Source organism: Leptonychotes weddellii, chromosome 2, assembly GCF_054177405.1.
Source record: "Leptonychotes weddellii isolate Sample4059 chromosome 2, ASM5417740v2, whole genome shotgun sequence".
Taxonomy (NCBI): Eukaryota; Metazoa; Chordata; class Mammalia; order Carnivora; family Phocidae; genus Leptonychotes; species Leptonychotes weddellii.
Window position 1 is genome coordinate 99,547,027 of NC_138370.1, and position 16,246 is coordinate 99,563,272.

General features: G+C 36.2%; 1 protein-coding gene and 1 non-coding gene across 2 annotated transcripts in view; both read left to right on the forward strand.

Annotated features, from left to right (window-relative positions):
* Positions 1-16,246, forward strand: part of LOC102734915 (TBC domain-containing protein kinase-like protein) — a gene marked incomplete at its 5' end in the record, with an annotated part of 153,706 nt that overhangs the window by 105,444 nt on the left and 32,016 nt on the right. Inside the window, one exon of the mRNA XM_081813128.1 lies at positions 10,580-10,755. Within this exon, the coding sequence (XP_081669254.1) occupies positions 10,580-10,755 (176 nt within the window). The remainder of the gene's footprint in view (positions 1-10,579; positions 10,756-16,246) is intronic.
* Positions 6,571-6,704, forward strand: LOC115940215 (small nucleolar RNA SNORA71). The gene has a single exon (XR_004075005.1). It is a non-coding gene; the product is annotated as a small nucleolar RNA SNORA71 (small nucleolar RNA).

Below are 16,246 nucleotides of genomic sequence, written 5' to 3' on the forward strand. Positions count from 1 at the left end.
GTGTTAAAGTTCCCCACTATTATTGTATTGTTGTCAATGTGTTTCTTTGCTTTTGTTATTAATTGCCTTATATAATTGGCTGCTCCCATGTTAGGGGCATGGATATTTACAATTGTTAGATCTTCTTGTTGGATAGACCCTTTAAGTAGGTTATAGTGTCCTTCCTCATCTCTTATTATAGTCTTTGGTTTAAAATCTAATTTGTCTGATATAAGGATTGCCACCCCAGCTTTCTTTTTTTGTCCGTTAACATGGTAAATGGTTTTCCACCCCCTCACTTTCACTCTGGAGGTGTCTTTGGGTCTAAAATGAGTCTCTTGCAGACAGCATCTCGATGGGTCTTGCTTTTTTATCCAACCTGATACCCTGTGTCTTTTGATTGGGGCATTTAGTCCATTTCCATTCTGGGTAGCTACTGAAAGATATGAATTTAGGGCCATGGTATTGCCTGTAAGGTGGCTGTTACTGTATATTGTCTATGTTCCTTTCTGGTCTATGTTACTTTAGGCTCTCTCTTTGCTTAGAGGACCCCTTTCAATATTTCTTGTAGTGCTGGTTTCATGTTTGCAAATTCTTTCAGTTTTTGTTTGTCCTGGAAGCTTTTTATCTCTCCTTCTATTTTCAGTGACAGCCTAGCTGAATATAGTATTCTTGTCTGCATATTTTTCTCCTTTAGTGCTCTGAATATATCATGCCAGTCCTTTCTGGCCTGCCAGGTCTCTGTGGATAGGTCTGTTGTCAATCTAATGTTTTTACCATTGTAGGTTACATATCTCTTGTCCTGAGCTGCTTTCAGGATTTTCTCTTTGTCTCTGAGACTTATAAGTTTTACTATTAGGTGTCAGGGTGTTGACCTATTTTTATTGTTTTTGAGAGGGGTTCTCTATGCCTCCTCTGGATTTTGATGCCTGTTTCCTTCCCCAGATTAGGGAAGTTCTCTGCTATGATTTGCTCCAATATACCTTCTGCCCCTCTCTCTCTTTCTTCTTCTTCTGGGATCCCAATTATTCTAATGTTGTTTCGTCTTATGGTATCACTTATCTCTCAAATTCTGCCCTCATGGTCCAGTAGTTGTTTATCTCTTTTTCTCAGCTTCTTTATTCTCCATCATTGGGTCTTCTATATCACTAATTCTCTGTTCTGCCTCATTTATCCTAGCAGTTAGAGCCTCCATTTTTTATTGCACCTCATTAATAGCCTTTTTGATTTCGACTTGGTTAGATTTTAGTTCTTTTATTTCTCCAGAAAGGGTTTCTCTAGTATCTTCCATGCTTTTTTCAAGCCCAGCTAGTATCTTTATAATCATCATTCTGAACTCTAGTTCCGACATCTTACTAATGTCTGTATTGATTAGGTCTCTGGCAGTCGGTACTGCCTCTTGTTCTTTTTTTTGAGGTGAGTTTTTCTGTCTTGTCATTTTGTCCAGAGGAAAATAGATGAATGAGAGAACAAAATGCTAACAGGGTAACAACGACCCCAGAAAAAGATACACTAAACAAATCAGAAGAGACCTTCCAGAAAGTGGTCATTTTTCTGTTCAGAGAGTTGCTGCTATTCTTTTCATAGATCTCCTATTGAGTTCGTAGGTGTTCAGAATGGTTTGATACCTATCTAGCTGAATTCCTGGGACAAGACGAAATTTAGGTCTCCTACTCCTCCACCATCTTGCCTTCAATCTCTGTGCTTTCCATTTCAACCTACTGCATGTACTGATCTCTGGGAGCACCAGAGGGTGAGCCAACCGAGGAGCCCGAGGCAGGGAAGGGGCGGCCCAGGCCTGTGACTGCCGCAGCTCTAACCTCTCTCCATGAGGAAGCACTTGTGTGAGGAGAGCCCTCCTGCTTCGACTGCAGCCAGAAGACCAAGCTACAGCTGTACCCGCCACTCTTCCCATGAGATCCCAGCCACAGCAAAGGGCGGCCGAGGCCCAAATTAGTCTCCCTAAGATATTGCCGTTAACGTGACACATTCATCCAAAAATCCTGCAGTACTTACCCATTTGTTATATCCTCAAGCTTCTTCATCTTTCAGAGCCCTCATGATCTGTTTCCTACCCACCTATTCAATACTGTTTCCCTCTAATTCCCAGGGTGGGTTCTCAGCTCAGTAAGACTAGTCTGTTCGTTGTCTTTTTCATACCTATTGAGTATAAGTTCTATAAGAACATCTATCTTTGTTTTGTTCATTAATGTATCCCACTCACAATGTGTGGTGCCTAGTAAGTGCTCAATAATTATTTATGGAACATTTCCTTGTTCATTCACACTTCAGAACTCTTAAGAGTTATCCACTTATGCACCACTCTTCTTTCTCTTTTCTACTTATCTAAACCCTACTGATTTCTCCTAACCAAGTCCTACTTGCTCCACCTATATTTTGCTAACTATTTCTTCCCATATTACATTTCTACCTTTGTCTGAATTCCCATACTATGTACCTGTGATTCCATACATGGAATCCTGTAGTTAGGAGCCCAAACTCCAGAGCCAGACTGACCCAATTTGAATCCTATCTCTGTTATTTATGATTGTATATTATATAAGTTATTTTACCTCTCTGTGCCCCAGTTTCCTCATCTATAAAGTGAGCAAAATAATAAAACCTATCTCATAGGATTGTTGCATGACTTAAATGAGTTCATTTATATCAAATGTTTATCACAGTGACTAGCACAGAGTGAGCATTATATAAATGTTTTCTGTCATTGTATAGTTTTACCGCTTCATTTATGTTAGTCTTGACTTTACAACCAGATTGCAGGTTCTTTGAGGTAGAAAGGATATTTTCTCTCTCAAGATGGCAAGCACAGACTAGTTAAATATCTGTTAATTGATGATTCATTCAAAATTAGACTATAACAAGACTACCGTGAAATTCAAGCTGCTTCATTGGGATTCAATACAACAACTTATTTTATATAAAGATCTACAGTCTACTAAACATTTTTTGTACCTGTTATGCCAATTGCTGCTTACAGAAAATTTGTAAGGTAAATAAGGCAAGTGTCATTATTCTCACTATACAGCCTAGGAACTAAAGGTCAGAGATGGTGTCTACCACCCCTTCTCTCAGCACTGCCATGTCTCCCTTCTTCCTGCTCAGAGAGGGCAGATTAATGTCTTCTGTGTAAGCAGATATTCTTCTACAACAGAATGTCAGCCACCCCTTCTTGCAGGTATGCCCAAATCTCCACAAATGATTGTCATTGGCACTTACCCTCATTTGCCTTGTGAGGGGCAGTTTGAGTGTCCAGAAATACCCACTCCTCTACCCTGTGGGATGCAAAGGGAGGTACATCTGATCCTGAACACTGTGCTTTCCACAAAGTTGACACCCCCCCCCCCCAACTAAATCTCCTTATATAGACTGGGAGGAAAGGTGTTGCTGGGGTGATAGTTTGAATTAGTAAAGTACTTCTGTTCCTTTTCAGTTAGCCCTAGGGGAGGTGGTGTTGGCCTTTGTTGATGGCTTCTGTTATCTGATAGCATATCAACATATCTCTTTGTTTCAACATAGGGACAACATCACTCTTCATTCTTTTATACATTCATGTAATTATTTATCAAACATCTTAGCACCTTTGCTGGGCAGGGCCCTATTATTTTTGCTATGGGAAATAGAAAGAAATACAAGAAATTCAAGCTATTTAGGTACCTGGCTCTGTGTTGTCATCAGCCTGTTTGCATTGATCCAGTCTCTCTCCTAGAAATATTATATGTCACTTGAAAAAATCTTTGAGTAGGTATTTGCTTTTACAAGTTGTCCTCAAGAAAAAGTATATTTTTACTGTGTTGAAATATACATTATTAAATACATGGTTAGCCTGTGATGTTCCTTGCTTCATAAATATGCTTACTTTTGCCCTTCATACTTTATGATTCATATTTCCACCTTTCTTTTAGAAGAGTATTTTAGTATGCCAGTTACTATTCCAATTCTAATTATTCAGTGAGATTTATTAGTCTTTTTAAAAAAATTGTTTTTGCTCAACATTCAGATTGATCTCTCTCTATAGATGAACACAATGTATGTCACTTTCTGTGCTGTCTTATTTTAAGTTCTTGAATTATAAAGTAGATATTTAATAAACAATACTTTGTTCTCAAAACTTCCAAAAAACTATCAAATCTATCAGGTATCTTCTGAAAGCAGCACTACTGGCCTCATTTATTACCCAGTGCTATAAATAGCTTTTGGAATCCTTAATTTCCAAGTGACTTTAGAGAGTAAGTTTTACAAACACTGTGTCCTAAATAATACATCCTTGCCCTAGTGATTGACATGGCATCCTATTCTTTCAGCAAATACTTGTGTATTTGAGTCTGCTTCTGTTACCCCATTATGTCCTGTTAATTTTTTAGTCTATTCTGGTGCAGTACCATACTGTTAATATTATACAGTTTTAATATATAACAATGTATTATCTTTCAATATTTTCTTGACATTCACACTTATTTGGTCTGTCAAATGAATTTCACAATTTACATTTCAAAATTGAAAAAAAGATCCTTTTTAAGAGTCTGATAAAATTGTTTTATATTAATACATTGCTCCAAAGAAAAATGAAGTTCTTATAATAGTGACTATTTCTTTCTAGGTAACATCTTATATCTCTGTTTCTTCAAATGCCCATCATGAAACTGTTTTATTTTCTTTAAATGTGATCTACTTACTTCTAAATGTTTTATTTTGGAGAGATGTTTTGATACTGCGAATGAAAGCTTTTGCTCATTGTATTTTCTGAATGGCTTCTGCTGCCATAGAAAAACTAATGATTTTGTGGTATGGGTGTTGTAACTAAAGCCTTTCCAAATTCTTACCAATTTTATTGTATTTTCCTTTAATTATTCCAGATTTCTAAGAATACTATTGTATCACCTAAAAATAAAAATAATTTATTTCTTCTTTTCCAATATTTATACCCCTTATTTATTTTTCTTATTGTCTCAGAAGCAACTTCTATTAACAGTAACAAATAATAATGCTGATAGCTATATTTTTGCATTTTCATTTTATTTTATTTATTTATTTATTTATTTATTGCATTTTCATTTTAATAAGTCTACCTCTGTGGTTCATCATTAAGTAGAATGTCAAATATTTGAAATAAAGAACATCTTTCATCATCTAATTAACTTTTCTGATACATGTTTACCATTAGTTTTTCTTTTTCTAAAATTGAGAACAAATGCTGAGTTTTATCACATATGGCTTTATGTCAATTGTAGTGATGTTACATACTTTGTGTCCTTTGCCTAATGAAAGGTGATGAATTATTTTAAAAATTGTCCTAATATTGAGCCACCCTTCCTGTAACATGCCCCTACTTGGTTTTAGTATGTCATTCTTTCAAACTGGTACTGCATTCAGTTTTCTAGTTTTGAGATTTAAAAAAAAAAAAAATCTTTAGTCATAAAAAATATTATGTATGTGTGTGTTTAGTGCTGTCTTTGTCAGATTTAAGTATTAGGTTAAGGTAGCTTAATAAAGATGCCCTGGGGCACTTCACTGTTTTCTTTGCCTTGGAATGGTTGTTATATCATATAGATTCCCTTTTAAAATGAGATAGAATTATTTGGGGGAAAAATGTGTTTGGCACCTTTTCCCCACTTTATAGATAAAGGACTTGGACAGAGAAGTTAAATATCACACCCAAAGACATCTACTAATAAGTGGGGTGGCCAAGATTTGATTCCAGGTAATCTAACTCCGAGGTCTATGGTCTCCTGCCTATAGACAGGGTTTAATTCATAAAGGGCTTTACATGCTATACTAAGGAATTCTGAGTTCATTCTATCAATGTCTGGAAGCCATTGAGGTTTTTTTAATTATAAAAGTGACATGATCAGATTTTTATTTTTAACTCAAATGGTATTTGGAAGATGAATTAGAAGGAATGACTAGGTGACAGGGAAGTAGAGAAAAGGGGGATAGAGAGAGAGGCAAACAGCTTCTAGAGTCCATGTAAGAAATGATGAATCCTTGAGACAGGGCAATGAATCAGGGAACATATTCAAGAGGTATTTTGGTGGAACTTGGGGATATGTTAGATTGGAATGAGGAATAAGGAAGAACAAAGTTATCTGTGCTTATTTCCATATTTCTATCTTTGGTAACCAGGTTAAAGTTAGTGCCAGAATCCATGACAGGAAATATGGAAGGAGTGTTCTAGATACCAGCCCTGTATTCTCACACTTAAAATGCCTTTATAGTTATTTAAGAGCCCTTACATATAAAACATAAGTGTATACAGTTATACCCTTATGGTTGCTGGTTACATACTCAACATAAGGGTACACAGACATACGCTCATTAAAGTCTACCATTTCAGATTCTCAGGTATCACGACCAAGTCATTAATGTACTTTATGTACATTATACTTTACTGTACTTTATGTACTTTACGATACTTTAATGTACATAGCAAAATGCCTGTCTTGTTACCAGGCTTAGATTTTTCCTTGCTTAGTTAGGATTATAACTAATATATCCAGATAGTCATTTCAGAGAGCCCACTCTACTGAAGGATGATTTCTTTTTCAGTGACACTGCTAAGTAAATTCTGATTCCATCCGCATTCAAAAGTGATCATGGTCTCTCTGTGTCCTGGTCATTGATAGTGCAGGGAGAGGAGTTGCTGAAAGCACTTCCCAGTGTTTGGAGGGTCCATTCCTGTGCCTTCCAAACTCTGGAGCTTTCCCACACTTCCTCCTCTCCACCACCTTTTAGGTGTTGTCTTATTGCATGCTCTCTTTGCCTGGCTCAGTGTGGTTTCTATGAGGCTTTAAAAAGGGAGAACAAGAGTGGGTCCTGCCTCAGTGCATGTCTGAGTTGGTTGTGGAACACAACTGTGGTCTTCTGACACTGATCTCTTAATTTCAGCAGCCCTATGTCCTTTTCTGCCCCAGCATTTGAGGTGATTACAGGCTGCTTATGTTCTGGTCTGCAGGCGAAGGAAAAGTTACAAGGTTTTCTTTATGTTCAGAGGTTCAAAATGGGACAGCCTTGGGTGACTGAGCACAAGGTAGATGGAGGGAGGCAGACTTTCAGTGCATTCACCTCCTAAGACCAAGATTTTCCCAGTGTTTTCCTCTTGGTGAATATAACAGTTTCTTGGGCATGTAAGCAGTGCCAAGTGCTTCTTGTCCCCTGCAGGAGTATCTCATGACTGCTGTTCCATGTATGTGAGAGGTAACCTCAGGAAGAACCTGGATCAGGAGGTCCCAGGTGGGTCTGCATGTGCAGAGGTTCAGTGAGAGGTATCATCTTATCAGCCAGGCATTAGGCCATGGGGCCCCAAAGTCAGTCTTAGATCCAGAGGCTATTGAAGTAAGTCCCAAGGCCATGAGTCAGTGACCCTTGGGTTTGCTGATGTTTCTCCCCAAGATTCACTTGGTGGTATTTGTGAACACCAGAGGGGCAGAGAATGGAGAAGGAATCCCCACATGAAGCATCCCCAGAATGCCTCCTGCTCTCCACTCAGAGCATCATGGATCAACTCTTCACATAGGAGATCAGAGGGAAGGCACTGAGGCTGGGGCCGGGGTCCACTTCAGCTGGCTGACAACAGTATCCTGAGAGGCGATGGACAGGGAAGGCCAGCCCCGTGTTCCTCTGCTATGCCTGGAATGACTTTAATGACCAAGATTTTTTCTCTTGAATTGCAGCTTCTCATTACTTTCCTCTCTGCCCACCCATTCAGTAAACCTTAAAGACTTGGAAACAAAACAAAACAACAACAACAAAAACTCTGACTCTAGGTTGGCTATAAAATATGAATTTTTTTAAAAGGAGTAGCTCCCAGACAAATAGGCTTGTGATATTTGGATGTCTAGGCTTAATATGCATTGTATATATAGGTTCTTGGGCAGAAATGATAAACTAATAGATATTTCCAGAGTTGTTCTATAGTTATTTTAAATTCTTCTCCACTGTTGGGGCGCCTAAGTGGCTCAGTTGGTTAGCGTCTGCCTTCAGCTCAGGTCAAGATCCTGGGGTCTTGGGATCGAGCCCTGGGTCTGGCTTCCTGCTCAGCAGGGAGCCTGCTTCTCCCTCTCTTCCCCACTTGTGCTCTCTCTCGCTATCTCTGTCTCTCTCTCAAATAAATAAATAAAATCTTTAAATAAATAAATAATAGGGGCGCCTGGGTGGCTCAGTCGTTAAGTGTCTGCCTTCGGCTCAGGTCATGATCCCAGGGTCCTGGGATCAAGCCCCGCATCGGGCTCCCTGCTCCGCGGGAAGCCTACTTCTCCCTCTCACACTCCCCCTGCTTGTGTTCCCTCTCTCGCTGTGTCTCTCTCTGTCAAATAAATAAATAAAATCTTTAAAAAATAATAATAATAATAATAAAATTCCCGTCCACTGTCCATAAACAAAGCCCCATGAGTTTGAAACCCAGTCACACAGGAAAATGCCAATGTCAATTGTACTAAGTGAAACAAAAGTTGTACAGAGGAAGTTTTATTTTTGTACCTCTAAGTGGAAATTATACAATGAATAGTAAAATTGCATATAAAATTGTCTTAATAAAGAGAAACTAGATTCTGTAATTTTTAGTATCATAATTATTTTCTTCATAAAGCAAAGTAATATAATTTGTCCTAGGTCTAGCTTACTAATCTCTTAAAATTAATTCACAGAGGAATTTGCATGTGTCATGTTCTTCATTTATATACACTCACAAAAGTTCAGAAAGTTATGAATTTGTCAGTGATTCCTCTCTTCTTCTACTCTTACCATTTCATGTAACAATTGCTCTTTCCTTTGAGAAACTCCTTATATATGATACATTTGATTGGAACCAATGCCAAGGTCAGATCTTTCTTAAATCAGTTCTTCATAGAGAATACTCTGGTCAAATTCTCTGTCAAATTCTCTTCTTCATCAGCCAGGGCACATCTTTCATTCAGACGAAACCTCTGTTTGAAATGCCGCATTCATCACTAAATGACTAAAAGCAGAACTAGGATAATCAAAAGTTCTTTATTTTATCTTCATAAATGTATAACTTAATGTGAAGGCTGGGAAAAATACTTATTGAGATTGCAATCTAACAAAAAAGGAGATAGAAGCATTGATTGTATGGCCAGCTGATTTTAAAGTTCTTTTATCTTTCTGAAGCATTTTTAAATTCAGAATATTTAAGTAGATTTAATTCTTTACATTAAAAAATTAAAACTTCTAATGTGTATATTTTATTAAGAGCCATAAACCCACAAAGCTTAGCAATTTCCATTTCTATTTAAAAGTTAATGAAGTGGGAGAAAATGTGCTTCACCACTAAAGAATTTACGGCATAGTCAGAGAAACCCAAGGGATGAGAGCTGACATTGAAACTACAACCGAAAACAAATTTTTTTCAAAATAAGTCTGTCTGAATTGATGGTTACGGGCAGGGGCGGGGTGAAGCACAGGATGGGTTAGCTAGGTGATGGGGATTAAGGAGGGCACTTGTAGTGATGAGCACTGGGTGTGGTATGGAAGTGCTGAAGCACTATGTTCTACACCTGAAACTAATATTACACTGTATGTTAACTAACTGGAAGTTAAATAAAAGCTCTTTTAAAAAGTCTGATAAATGATCCATATGCTTTATTCTCTCCTGCCTAGAAATTCTAAATTGGAAATTCTAAATGTGGTATCCCACAACAGAATTGTGAAAACAGAGAAAACGAGTAAATGAGATAATAGACTCAGTTTTGAAAACTTAAGCATATAAATACATTTTTTCTTTTGAATCCCTGTTTTCAATCAAGTGAATTTTGAAAGTTCTTAAATTCTCAAGTTATGTTAAATAAGTTTTCAAGAGTGACTACTAGTGCTCCATAAATTTAGGTTGAATTGAGTTGAATTGCATTGCGTTGCCTTTTATGGGGGGAAGAAATTCCCTCTCCCTACTAAATAACATGGAGAACAGTTGTAAATAGCCCTTAATCTGAATCAGTCTTACACCATGTAATAGTCACATAGACCAAAGTACTGGCTTGATTGTCTGGAGTCTGATTTTACCTCCTTCACAATTAAGATACATTGTCATTTTTGTTTACTATCTAAGAAAGTGTTATGTTGCTCTGCATTCGTCTCTGAAAATCTAATTTCTGTTCAACTATCCATATGTGACATAAATTATGTTATAAAAGTCTAATGTGTATATTAGAACCAGGTTCTTTAATTAGTATGTATACTGAGTTACAATGCAATTTCTTATATTACCAGAGTTTTAATTAATGTGATTCACAACAATAGTAATTATACCTGAAGAAAAGTGAAGTGTACTTAAAGGAGCTGTCTTTAAAGATACACAGTGCTCTCATAAGGAAAAATCTACCTCATCTCTTTCTATAAAATTTGAGCCAGGAGCTTGTAGTGAACCAAAAGAAGAATGCTTTCCTCTGTGAGTAAGTAAACCTCAACAGTAAAGAATACAGTTACACAGTAGACCACTAAAGTGAGATTCAGTTTCCTGTTCTCCTATATGCTATAATGATTGATATCAAGAGCCTACAGATATTCTATATTGGCTATAGTTTGTCTCTCTGTATTATTCTCAATATTTGTGTTGTTTGTATATTTTTTTCAGTCAAGAGAATCTATCCCATTAAATGACCTAAAATCAGAAGTATCACCCCGGATTTCAGCAGAGGACCTGATTGACTTGTGTGAACTCACAGTGACAGGCCATTTCAAAACACCCACCAAGAAGACAAAGTCCAGTAAACCAAAACTCCTGGTAGTTGACATCCGGAATAGTGAAGAGTATCCTTTACACATGTGGTTTTAAAGGATGCTAGTGCCTTACTCATACTGTTTCCTTTCCATTTTAAGGGTGTGTGGCAAAAACAATGAACATATCTGGGATTCCCTCTGAATTCAAATAGCTAAATAACTCTCAAACTAGATGCCAGAATAGACTTGTATAATATAACATTGCATGACCTTAAAATGGTTTCCAGATAACACCAGATATTGGGACATTTTCTTGGTTTTTGTGTTTCTCTAGTGTATATTGCTGTTCTTGGGGGTATTTGAATTCTTCTTGCTATAGATAAAATTTTGGCAAAGATGAAGACTATTTAACTTGCCTATTTCGTAGCCTAGAAAGAGAGATTGACAGATCTCAACTTTGAACTTATATTTATTACAATTTTCAAAATATTGTCTTTAGAGAATATATTAAAGTATTTTTTACTGACATTTTACTATTAAATATACCGTAACTTCTTGGGATTTTGCTTGGCATTAAAGTATGAACAGTTACAAAATAGTAGCAGTTTAATCTTTCTGCTTATATCTTCATCTGTCAGATTCTCATGAAGCATGCCTCGATTCTCCATACTCTAGAATATAGGTAAAATGATTTTCAGAATTTTTTTAACAGGATAACTCCCTTTAAAATAAATTCTTTCTTAGAAATTTATTTCATAAAATATAAATGAAGAAATTTTAAGTGATTTTCTTCATAAGTTAATATTTATATCATTTACTAACTATAAATGAGAGTTCTATGAAAATGAGGGTTAATAGATTAGTGGTTTCTTATATGCTAAAATTGGCATATGAGTTTTCATGTGCATATTTACAATCACAATTTTTGAAATGAAATCTTAAAATGAAATTTAAGCTGTACATTTACTGAACTCCTGAAGCAATCCATAGAATCTTAGATTATTAAGAATACAATTTGGGAGCCTGCTATTCCAAATGATACATTTTTGTGAAAATTTACTACTTTTTATTTTCCCTCACTTGTGAAAGACTACTGAGTTTGGAGAGAGCCTAAATGTTTATGTCCCTCGTTGTTAGGTCTTCGGGGATACTGGAAGTTCCTTAGCAGAGTAGATCAGTGGATTCCCAAAAGCAGCATTAAATTCCAGTTGACAGGTCCAGGAACTCCTGCTGTAAAAGTTCTTATCTGTTATTTCAAGGGTTTAAAATACATTTAATTTTTTAACCTTATAGCTTGTTTCTTTTGGTTGAACCTTTAGTCATAGTCTCTCATAAAACCATCAAAAAGTGTAGCATTATAGTGCCCTTTTAATTTTATTTTTTTTAAGATTTATTTATTTATTTGAGAGAGAGAGAGGAGGGAGGGGCAGAGGGAAAGAGTCTGCAAGCAGACTCCCTACTGAGAGTGGAGCCTGAGGCAGGGCTCCATCCCAGGACCCATGAGATCACAACCTGAGCCAAAACCAAGAGTCAAATGCTCAACCAACTGCGCCACCCAGGCTCCCCACCCTATTTTAATTTTAAAGACTACTTCTAAAATAATTAAAATACCTTATATGCACATCACTCATTTCCTTTCAAATAATTTAAATAACTATTTAAAATTGTAAAATACACACAATATGAGAGTGACATTCAGTCCAAAGTTTTTCAAACCTCATAGTCTGATTTTTAAATTACTACTCTCCTTTGTTTTCTTCAGGATAAATATAACTAGAACAGCAGAAAGCAGAGCAGCTAGCCTGATCATTGTTCTCTGATGAGTATGGATGAGTTGCCTAACATAGGAATGCCTTTGTGTCATCTGACAATACGTGGCTCATAGTTGCAACTAGGGAGAGACCTGGGCTGGTTGTTTTCGTCTTTACAATCACGGGCTGAACGAAGAGAATCAGTAGTGCTTTGTGCCATTTTGGGGGGAGTGGTCCCAAGGGAATGAAGAAAGAAAAATAAAGTCACCCACCTTTTATAACCCTCCCAAAGGACCCAACTTGTGAAATTTTCTAAATCCCCTTTTGAAAGCCTACTTTAAAACCAAAGTGTTCTTAAGTTGTGTTATTTATCCTTACAACATTCTTAAGTTCTGTTGTTGTTGTTGTTTTCAGTATCCTCTTACTTTATCACATACCTGCTTTGTCTCACCTCTAAATACCAAATGTTGGCACCTGTGTCTCAATCACACTGCTTTGAGAAGAACCACAAGCTAAACTATCCAAGAGTGATTGGATGTCATTAGGTCTCTTTTAGTATCAAGAACACAGTGAAGAATGAAGAGCTGTGGGTTCTAAGAACCCTTTTCAATGAGGTATCTAAACTACCTACCTATGGCCTTCCAAGGCTGAAAAACCTTTTATAATCTCTAATGATGCATACCATTTGATTACACTATGAGGCAATAAGTAATATTTCTTTCTGTTAATCTTAAATTCTATTCTCAAGGAATTAAAGGCAAGGGAAAAGTGTGTTTCATGGTAATGAAGAGATTCATAAATTTAGTGCTTCAAATTAACATATTAGAATGTGGTGTTTGATTTTTTTAGATGTCATCATTAATAGCAACCAATAAATATTACTGTCTTTAGTGCTGTGGATAATTTTTTTAAGAAAAAGGTATAAAATATAGTTCTTATTCACTAGGTTGCTTTTAGTATAAAGAATATAAAACATGAAAATATTTTGTGTGGGAAATAAAGAGTAAAGACAATGATGTATTAAGTGCCAAATGCGTGGTACAAAGAATGTATCAGCAAAGAAGTAATCTCTGGATAACAGAAGGAGGTAAGTATAGGGTTCATATCCTTCTAATCTTTATAACCCCAGCACCAGTTTTGGCTCCTAGCAAGTACCCAGAAAATATTTATATAAGGAAAACAGAAGGGTGGAGGACACAGTGCCCCAGTCTCCTACCATTACCTTTCAAAGTTATAAAGAGTTGGCAATATACAAGCCCTTGTACATTCTATAAGTGTCCAGTGACTTCTGAGGCCTTTCTTCCTTTAAACCCAGAAGCAAGACAGTACTTACAAGTCAGTAGAATCAGAATTTAGAGCTAGAAGCATTCATTCGGTTAGCTTGGTATATTCTAGTCAATAGTGTACCAGAGTTTGAGGATTTGTTGGTGAACAAAATGACAAATTTCCTGCACTCATGAAAACTGTATTTCAATTGGAAAGATAGATAAATGTATCTATCATAAGATCTTAAACAGCAAAAAATGCTATATATATAAATAAAGCAGGGAAAAAGAATTATAGAGTTCTATAAAGTATTCAAGGAAAGCCTCTCAAAAAAGATAATATTTCAGCAGAGCTAAATGATGTAAAGAGGCAGGCTACAAATGATAGGAGGAGGAACATTCTAGGCAGAAGAAAGAACAAGGGCAGTGACCCTGGTGTATGAACATGCTTGGCTATTTTGGACCAGTAAAGACACCAGAAATGTAAGAGATTAAGTCAAAGGAGATAAAATCACTGAAGCCAAGAGAAAGTATAGGATGGTCAGAAGTCTCTGCAATGTGGTTTTAGAGTTAGTAACATGCCCTCAATTCCTTGGATACCTATAATTACTAATTCCTAAAAATCTATAATCCTCAATAATCTATAGCTATGATTAAGCTCTCCCAGTGTACCAAGCATGATGCTAGTTGTATGATGTAGATTCTGCTAATATCTCTATTTTACTGATAAAGAAACTGAGGCTTAAAAAGGCTAAGCAACTTGCCCAAGGCCATACAACTGGCAATTGGTAGAGCCAAACTCATGTACCTGAGCTTTATGCTCCTAAATTTTATGCAAGTGACTATTTGGTCTCTGCATAGGGTTGTTAAGCATAAACAACACAGAGACAAATGAGTGAATATAAATCAATGACTGAATGAGACATGTATTGATTCCAAACTATGTGTTCAAATACTACACACATTCCTTCAAATCTTACACACAAACTGAGCTATTACTTTCAGTGCCTTATATGGGGGGGCCTAATCCCTAATAAACAAATCTGCCAATATTTGTCTTTATATAGACGCAGCCACATATTCAAGGAAAACAATTTTTTTTTTTTTGCCAATTGAACTCTTTTTTTTAATGAATCAGTCAACTATTCAATAATTTATCAACCATCATATGACAGTTAATTTTATGTGCCAACTTGGCTAGGGATGGTGTCCACATATTTGTTCAAACATTTTTCTAGATGTTTCTTCTTTTTTTTTAATACTGTACCTTTTATTCCCATGATGTATTCATTCCATAATTGGAAGCCTGTATTTCTCTTGTATATTCTTGCCTCCTTTGTCATAGATAAACTGACCATATAAGTGGGGGTTTATTTCTGGGCTCTCTGTTTTGCTCCATTGATCTATGTGTCTATGTGCCAGTGCCACACTGTTTTGATTACTACAACTTTGTGGTGTATCTTAAAATCTGAGATTGTGATACCTCCAGCTTTGTTCTTCTTTCTCAGGGTTGCTTTGGCTATTCAGGTTCTTTTGTGGTCCCATACAAATTTTAGTATTATTTGTTCTAGTTTTGTGAAATATGCTGTTGGTATTTTGATAGGGATTGCATTGAATCTTTAAATTGTGTTGGGTAGTATGGACGTTTTAACAATATTAATCCTTCCAATCCATGAGCATGGAATGTCTTTCCATTTGTTTGCATCATCTTCAGTTTCTTTCATCAATGTTTTATAATCTTCAAAAAGTACCTCTTTAAGTTTATTCCTAGGGTTTTTTGGGGGGGGGTTTTGGTGCAATTATAAATGAAGTTGTTTTCTTAATTTCTCTTTCTCCTATTTTGTTATTTGTATATAGAAATGCTACTTATTTCTCAGTATTAATTTTATGTCCTACAACTTTACTGAATTCATTTAGTATTTCTAGTAAGTGTTTGGTGGAGTCTTTAGGATTTTCTATGTATAGTATTACATCATCCACAAATAGTGACCATTTAACTTCTTTACCAATATGGATGCCTCTTATTTCTTTTTCTTATCTAATTGCTGTGGCTAAGACTTCCAGTACTGTGTTTAATAAAAGTGGTGAGAGTGGACATCCTTGTCTTGTTCCTGATCTTAGAGGAAAAGCTCTTAGTTTTTCACCATTGAGTATGATGTTAGCTGTGGGTTTTTCATAAATGGCCTTTGTTATATTGAGGTATGTTCCCTCCAAACCCACTTTGTTGAGAGTTTTTAATCATGAATTGCTGTTGAATTTTGTCAAATTCTTTTTCTGCATCTGTTGAGATGATCATATGATTTTTATCCTTCGTTTTGTTGATGTAGTGTATCATGTTGATTGATTTGCGAGTATTAAATGACCCTTGCATTCCCAGAATAAATCCCACTTGAGAAAACTGAACTATTTTAAATATTGGAAAGCAAAGTTAGAACACTTTGAGGGAAGCATGTTAGAAAGGCTTTTTTCTACTAAATAATTTAATCTCTTAAAAATATTCTTCTATTGGGGTGCCTAGGTGGCTCAATCAGTTAAGCATCTGACTCTTGATTTCAGCTCAGGTCA